This window comes from Lepidothrix coronata, unplaced genomic scaffold, assembly GCF_001604755.1.
Source record: "Lepidothrix coronata isolate B3197 unplaced genomic scaffold, Lepidothrix_coronata-1.0 Scaffold3, whole genome shotgun sequence".
NCBI lineage: Eukaryota > Metazoa > Chordata > Aves > Passeriformes > Pipridae > Lepidothrix > Lepidothrix coronata.
The window spans coordinates 5724386-5732853 of NW_016690183.1; the positions used below are offsets into that span (position 1 = coordinate 5724386).

Here is an 8468-nt window from a genome sequence, read left to right on the forward strand (position 1 = left end):
TTTATTAAAACTCTTTCAAGACTTACCTGTTACATACACATGGTTGTTACACAGAATCATAGAATGGGTAAGGTTGGAAGGGATCATAGTGGGTCATCTGGTCCAACCTCCCTGCTCAAGCAGAGTCATCCTAGAACACAGAATTATGTCCAGGTGGTTCTTGAATATCTCCAGTGAGACTTCACAGCCTCTCTGGGCAAATGCTACTAATGCTCCTGAAACATGATTCATTACCTGAATATGACTATATCACTGTGTGAAAATCAGAAATTAGCAATCTTAGGCTGTTTGCTGAGTCTCAGAACCACTTGTACAGAATGTTGCTTTATGTGCATTTTAAAGTAAGTGAATGGGAAGAATTTTTATTCTTCAGGGATGTGGTAATGCATCCATTCTAGAAGCTGATATATGGTAATTCAAAACAAACTAGTCATTGGTGTCCTTTTAAAAATTAAGAAGAACTACAGTCACTTCTGACAGCGTGCACAGGAAAGTGTTGACTGTTCTCTTGAAAGACTGAAGTTCTCTTTTGGGAAGAAGCAGCTGTTCATTCAAAGAAAGTGACAGTGCTGATTGCAGGGATGGTAGGATACTTCTCGCAATGAGTTCTTGCTTACTTCCATTTGTTTTTCAGAAAATACTTGGCAGGTCTTTGACCTGCTGTGTGGAGAGAGAGTAAAGCAGTTGTCATAATTGCCTTTCCAGTGTCTCTTGTCATCTGTCACCTAATTTTTCTATGTTCCTGGGTGACAGAACAGCTAAGACAGTTACTAATATGTAATAGGAAAACATAAAACACTGTTTTTACTGCCTGTTATTTATGAATGGGTCTTCGTGTTCCATAGGAAATCAAAATTGAGCTGCCTGCAGGAAACTGTAATGGAAGGACAGAATTAGTGGCCGATGAGTTCCTTAGGAGACTTTTGTCTCTGCATCTGTCTGTCTTAAAGGATCGAGACATCCCTTGTTCTTCCTAGTATCTCAGTTTTGCTAGTGTTAAGTGCTATTTATTCATGCAACTTATTTCTGCAACGTTTTTCTTTTTTTTCCCTATGTTTTTTGGCCGGCTGTGCTGTACACTATAAATACTACATTGCCGTGTCTGTTATTGTGGACAAATATTTGACCTAATGAGACAGCAGTACTTTTACCAGTGGACAGAAGGACCTTGAAAAAACCACTTGCATATTGATAACTTTGTCATCTGTTACTATGTGAATTGTATTTCATAGCAAGTGTGCAGCATCGATTTTGAAGTCTTGAATTACACAAATAATTAGGCTTTTCTTAAGTATGAGTTCAAGAAAATAACATTCTCATTGTAAGATACGCATTCCCCTTTTCTGCTAGAAGGACTTGTGCTTCTGAAATAGGCAATCAGTGAAGAGATTTTAGCCAGAAAAAGCAGGTCTCAGATTTTGCTGGCTTTTGAGTGTTTTCTGATGTATATCTGAGTTCTAGTAGGTTCATCTTTCAGAAGTTACATTATGTATAACTCAAATATTTATTTTACCAGTATGGTTAAAAAAAAATAGTTCTGGGATAAAACTGATTATCTCTAATCATTCTTTGCAGCCTTCCTTTATGGCAAGATTGCCATGAGCTGTGGAGTAAGAAACGCAGAAGACAGAAGCAGATGGGCATGACTGATGACTCAACAGCAGCTAAAGTCCCTAGGAAGGATCTATCCCTAGGCATGGATGAGAGCAGAACCAACACCCCACAAGGCATGCAAACTTCTTCCCAACTCAAAACTCAGGGCAACTCTAGTGTAGCACTTGGTCAGTAATATTTTCAGTTCTTATAATTACCTTCTACTTGGATTGCACCTCTAAAAATTTTAGATGTTATTTGCAGAGTATTGACGTCTCCTGGATTCTTGAGGGAGTAACAGTATTGTAAGTTAAATCTTTGTTACAAAAGATTTACCTTTGCTTTTGGAAACTTTTCAGTTTTACCTAATTTTTCAGTCTGGTCAGAGCAACTACCTTGCTTGCTCTGTATTTTGAGAGAATTTTAGCTCTTGCTCATCTGTAATTCTTTTGTGATTCCACAAGCCAGTAGCTGTTCAAAGTTCCTCACAATCTCCATAGATTGGAGAAGTGTTATTGGTATTGATAAATGGATCAGAAGGCAGAGTTTAGAACAGTCATCATTTCAAATGGAACAGAATCCATCTGCATGTTATGATAGTCTTCAGCTTTCCAGGTTGTTGGGGCTGAACCAAGTTGTAGAAAAAATAAACACCAAAAACCACCCCCAGAACGTCATATGCCATGAAGTATCTACCTCTGTAGATTGCACAGCCATTAATTCTGAAACTTAACTAGAGTATCTTGCTTGAGACCAGTTTTATGAATATAATAAGAAAAGTAATGGACTATATGGACTCCATTTGAGGTAGTCAGCAGTTTAGTGATAGTTCTCTTACGCTATGTAGAAATACACAGAGTAACAACACCAAATGGATACCTGACAAGATTAATTTAGACCATTTTTGACTGTGCAAAGTGACCGTAAATCCTATGGCATTGATACAGGAGTTCAGCTGAAAAACAAGCAGTTAATGCACTCATAGTACCTGAAAATTCTTTAATACTAACCATCTTGAATCAACTCTTAATTTAACGGTAGAGCAGAGGTCCAAATAATCTGTGCCAAGATATATAGAAAATGGTCATTTCGATAATACTTTATTGTTTAAGTCCATGCTGCTTCGCTTCTTTCAAAATAAACCACCACAACAGCTGTTTGAAGCTAAGAAACTGCTTTGATATCCCAACCTCCTTATTCATGTTCCCCTGCATCATCATAATCTCCTCTTATTTGTGTCAAACTCCCTTTAAATGAAGAAACTGTATTCATTACGTATTTCTTGGTACTAAGTGATGGACTTCTCATCCTTCAAGCTCAGCACTTGCTTTTGCATTTATACCCTGAGCTCCTGGGCCATCTAGATCCTGGTCGCTTGTGCAGGTCTTAGAACCCAGATGCTGAATTAGAATGGGCCAGAATATGACTGGAAATGCATTTTGCAGATGGCTACTTTTTAAAGGGATGTGATATGTCTAAGATAGGAAATTTTACAGGGATTGGATATCTTACAGCTGCCTGAAGCAAGTGGCCTTAAGCCCCAGCTTAGTTGTATTGTAGAAAATTGAGCTCCAGCTTGATGTTTTTCCATCTGTCCAAGTGCATGTGTGCACCTCATGGAAGTCAGTTTCTTTATATTGGATCTTACTATTCCATTTCCTCTAGATACTCCCCCAAAGGCAGTTAATATGTAAAAGCATTCCATTTCTATGTTGTCCAAACCCATGCTTCGCCTGTTGTGTCAGCTATGCTAGATTAGTCTTCTTTTGAGTTTCTGAATTATGCAAGTTCTAAATAATACTTAAAAACACCTTTTTTGTCTTTAGCGAAAACAAGCACTGGACAGCAGTTAAACCAGAATGAAGTGGCAATCCTGCTAAACCTGCTACAGTCTAAAACAAGTGTTAGTTTGGCACAGTTTGCCCAAGTATTGAATATTAAGGTAAACCCAGAGACTCAGCAGCAACTAAATAAAATAAATCTTCCTGCTGGAATTTTGTCAGCAGGTGAAAAACAGTCAGAACAGCAGCAGCAGCAGCCGCCGCCGCCTCCGCCACCCCCGCCAGAGCAGGAGCCTCTAAAACAGCAGATCGTCACCCAGCCTCCTGTGCCACCTGCGCAGCTGGGCCAGCCTAAAGTTGAGACTGATGCTGCCCAGGCAGCTGTGCAGAGTGCATTTGCTGTTCTGTTGTCTCAGTTAATAAAGGCTCAGCAAACAAAACAAAAAGATTTTGTGTTGGAGGAGAAGGAAAACGGATCAGGAAATGAAATGTCATTACAACTCAGGCAGCCTCCAGAGCCCTCCACTCCTGCATCTGTCAGCCGGGACGACGTGGAATCTCCAGCACCTGGCTACCCACATCTGATCAAATCATTATATATGTCTGCAGGTACTGAAGGCCTTTATTGCTAACCAGCAAATACTTTAAGCACTGGAGGTGTAATAGTTTGGGGTAGAGAATTAACACGTTTGCCATATGAATCTGTGTGAGTATTGGAGATTAAATTGATTTTGTCACGTTTTATGTCTGGATCATAGAATTTGTGTCTTAGTGTAACAGGTGCCGTGCAGACAGAGCAAACAATGTTCCCCACGCTAAGAGGTACACAAGTATTAGTGATGAAACACTGATCATTATTCTGGGGGGCTGGGGTTTTCTTAGTGGTGTGTGTGGTGGAGAAGACAGTCTTCTCTAGCAGATGCATTAATGGAATTTGCCAGTTTTGACTGTGTGTTTAGGTAAAGCATATTTTGGTGAGAGGATATTTTATTTTGGGGTTTCAGTGCTGACTAGAGCAATTGCTTAGTGTCAAATTCTATAAGTGGCTATTTGTAACTGTTGCACACATGGCTAAAGGTTTCCATTGCAGTACAGTCGAGGCTTCCATACTCTTCTCACTGTTTAGAGCTCTGTTCATCTTTTTGGATTGCTATTTCAGTTTCCGTTATATGGTGATGTATGTACTGCTTTGTGGTTTGCAGCTGTTGAAAGAAATATTCTGAAGTGCTTGGGGCTGTTTTCTGAGGGTTTTTGGGGTTTTTTTTTGAGTGGTATGCTTTTTTGTTCACGATTTTTTTTAAACCTAGAGCTTTGCTGTTCCTTGATAGGGTGGCCTTTTGTCCCTTGAGACTTTTATCCTATTTGTGAATCTTTCCTGATCCCTCTTTGAATTTTCTAGTGTTTACATGTTGCTTGAGTTTTGTTTCGGTTATTTGGTTTTGGTGGGGTGTTTTTAGGGAACTCTTACTATTTTTCTTTAACTGCTTGCTGGTAATCTTACTTGAAGGAGAAATCTGCATCATGCTCCTGAGGCAAATGAGCTGTTGCCAAATTTTGTTCTCCAAAATAATTTGTATAACTACTGATAAATTTAACTAATAAGTTAATGGGAATTGAAGTAACAAACCTCTGTTTTTCCAGGAAAGTCCTTTCCTTTCTGGTACTGTTACTGTGTGTTTTTATTCCAAAGCTTTTCTTTTTCATCTTCTTAGGTCAAGAGGATTTGGTTAGGCAGTCTGAGATGAGGCTTCTAAACCGAACACCCGAACAGGAGCGCCCTCGGATCCTGCCTCCAGATCAGCGTCCCCCCGAGCCACCAGAGCCTCCGCCTCTCACTGATGAAGACCTTGATTATCGGACAGAGAATCAGCATTTGCCTATAACTAACTCTTCAGGAACAGATCCTCATGCAGGAGTGAAAGCAGCTCTTCTGCAGCTGCTTGCTCAGCATCAAGCTCAGGCGACAACAGAGGAGCCAGTACAAACGAGTGTGGATTATCAGGCTAGAGACTCCTATGTTACAGGCCCAGACTACAAGGATAACTTTGGATCATCGTCTTTTTCATCTGCCTGTTACAGCAGTAGCGATGGAATAGGAAGTGGATCATCAGGAGTATTAGAAAGGAGGAGTTTCCTTGGAAACTCAGATATTCAGTCTTTGGATAACTACAGTACTGCTTCATCTCACTCTGGTGCTGCCCCTCCTCCATCAGCCTTTTCAGAATCCTTTCCCAGCTCAGTAACTGGTTATGGAGACATTTACCTCAACACTGGCCCCATGCTATTTAGTGGAGATAAAGACCATAGGTTTGAATACAGCCACGGCCCAATCCCGGTTTTGGGGAGCAGCAGTGATGCCTCCACAGGGCCAGAGAGTACACACTCTTTGCCCTCAAAGATGCACAACTATAGCTATGGAAGTAATTTGCAGGAAAACCCCAGTGGCATCAGCCACATGCATGGACAGACTTGGACTTCTCCTGCCCAAGGACCTGGCTATTCTCAAGGATACAGGGGACACATTAGCACATCTGCAGTGAGAGGGCGAGGCAGAGGATTACCATATTGAGTATCTGTTTTTCCTCAGGCACACCATTTTTATCTGGAAAAACTTTTTTTCCCCCCCCTTTAGCTGCAGTTTAAAGCAGCAATTCAACAGACTTGAATAATGTTAATTCAACAGCTTTATTTTTATGTGGAAAAGGGTCTTGCATACAGTAGGAAAAATTAAAAAATGCTTACAACTCATGTTGTCTGAAAACTAGATAAATTGATTGTACATGTTCACAAACTCTAGTTCTGAATTTTATTTTGTATTTTGGCAGTTTTAAGTGGATGCTAAATTTAGGGACATCAGCTTTTTATGGCACTCTTTCAGATCTTCTGAACTATGCACATTTGTGCTTTTTTTGTAAGTTTGGACCAACTTTTATGTAAAAAAAAAGGAAATTTTACAACAATCAAAGCAGGGCACTGATTTATTTGGTATTTTTCTTTTTACAGAACTACCTTTAGTCAAAGGTCACTGTCAGTCTTTGCACTGCTTTCAGTGTTATTGTGGAAGGTGTACTTTGTGCTCATTTCAGATAATAAAACACAACCTTTCTCTCGATGCAAAATTTTATAAATATTTGGTCAATGTTTTTTTTTTTTTTCTTTCAAGAAAAAAAAAGAATGGATGTTCTGGTAAAATGTCCATCTCCCAGGCTTGTTTATATAAAAACTGTTTTACTTGAATGGTAAGTGCCTTAACATGTAAGCTTAAGGTCTGCAAAAATTTGGAAGTACTTTATAGATGAGTATGAACATAATGCCTAAACCTCGGTAGTTAACAAGAGAATTCAGATAATAATAAGAAACTCAAATAGGTCATAACCTTGTGCTGTTTACTTTACATGGGCCAGTTACTTAGAGACCTGATCTTACCTTGGTGAAATCGTAATTTCCAAATTGAACTTCATGAGAAACATAAAAAGTGAGGAGAAGAATGAAGAGTGTAGTTTTTCCTCAGCTCCCTCTTGGAGTTGTTGTGTTTTAGTTCCTCTGCCAAATAAACTATACTTCGTATGTCCTTACCAAGTGATAAAATAGTTTTTTCTCTTAAATGTCAATAGCAGTAATTACTTTACTTTGTGTGGAAAGCTGACATTCTTGTCTTTTTACCACAAGTACTTCATTGTAGAAAGTAACCAAAGGAAAAATGACCAGTATTTAAAGCAACAGCAAAACGTTTGACATTAGTTCTAATTCTCTGTAAACTTGTAATTGTGCCAATTAATTGATTTTTATATCTGCTATTCCACGGAACAGTTTAATATTGGAATTGAGTCTCTCTGAACAACTGATAAAATTATTATAGTTAAAACTCTTATCAAGAGCCACTCCTCATACTAATTACAACTTCCAGCATGTTTTTTTCCTTCCTTTGACAAGTGGTCTCTCTCCCGCAGAGAGGAGGTATGGTTATATTTTGCCTGTACGTAAAAGAATGTTTTGAAGCCCATATTGGAAACAATTTTCCAACTGATTATCCAGTTGACAAATCGGTACCTTATGTAACTGAGTGTTTAAATATTACTTTTTAAAAAAAAGTAAAATTTCTACTTACACTATTACAAACGTAGTCTTGTCAGTGACTTTTTGGATTTTCAGAGTAGAAGCCAAAGCTGTTGGTGTTTTGTCTTGATTGAAAATCCTGGTTCCTATATGGCTAAATCCCACCCTGTGGAGCGTGGAGAAACTCACTTCGCTAACTACGTAGTGTTTGAGGATCTGGCAAATGGGGAGCAGAGAGAGCGTCCTGCTGCCTACGGTGTCCCTACAAGTCTGGCAGTTGCCTTCACTAGACACAGTAAAAAAAAGTCCTGGGATCTGAAAATATAAGTGGCCAGGTCAGAAATAAATACTTATGACCTGAGTAGCCTGTGCTTAAGAAAAGCAAAAGTTTCATGTGAATGACAGTGCATTGGATAGTTTTCCTTGAGTAAGGACACCCTCGTAGCATTTTTCTGCTAGTAAAATTATAAAGACAAAAATCATTAGTGTCGTTTAGATATGGACAGTGTCAGCTAAGGCTCTTTGTTTACTAATCTTTAAAAAACCCAGTCCCACAGAGATACACAGATTGTTGCCTTTTTTTTTTCTTTCCAGAATCAAGCAAAGGCCTTTCAAAGCTTTTAGGCAGTTACTTACACTGAAAGTGTGCACTCTGGGGTTACTCACCTGCAGTGTGACTGCGGGTGATAGTTGGCCTAAAGTGCAGGTAAGTTCAAATGGAAAACAGATCTCAGAAGACTAAATGAATTGCCTTCCAATAAAAAAATGCAAGGAAGATGTTTCCTTGCAGTCTCCTACTGCTTCCCTTTTGGAGGTAAATTTTTAACTCGTTTAGTTCACCTCATTTAGTGCAGAGAAGTGAGTCCCCTCTGCCTGTTTAAAATGACAGTGCAGTTTCCTTATGGGCTGGCAGTACTCTGATACATTGTTCCACCAAAATGGATTTCAGTCTTTGGCCATGAGAAACATGGCCTGAGCACAAGCAGTCCTGACTATGAGGAGAGAGAAGAAGATGCAATAGACACTTGACTGCCAGAT

The 8468-nt window shown here is 39.3% G+C and overlaps 1 protein-coding gene across 6 annotated transcripts in view; it reads left to right on the forward strand.

The window, feature by feature from the left end:
• Positions 1 to 7486, forward strand: part of CDK13 (cyclin dependent kinase 13) — a 44702-nt gene extending 37216 nt beyond the window's left edge. For 2 of the 6 annotated variants that reach the window (XM_017821800.1, XM_017821818.1), the window contains 3 exons: positions 1576 to 1781; positions 3420 to 3983; positions 5087 to 7486. In XM_017821800.1, coding sequence (XP_017677289.1) covers positions 1576 to 1781; positions 3420 to 3983; positions 5087 to 5943 — 1627 coding nt within the window. In that variant the 3' untranslated portion in view covers positions 5944 to 7486. The remainder of the gene's footprint in view (positions 1 to 1575; positions 1782 to 3419; positions 3984 to 5086) is intronic. The other 4 variants (XM_017821826.1, XM_017821830.1, XM_017821808.1 and 1 more) reach the window with 4 other exon arrangements.
• Positions 7487 to 8468: the final 982 nt, after the last annotated feature.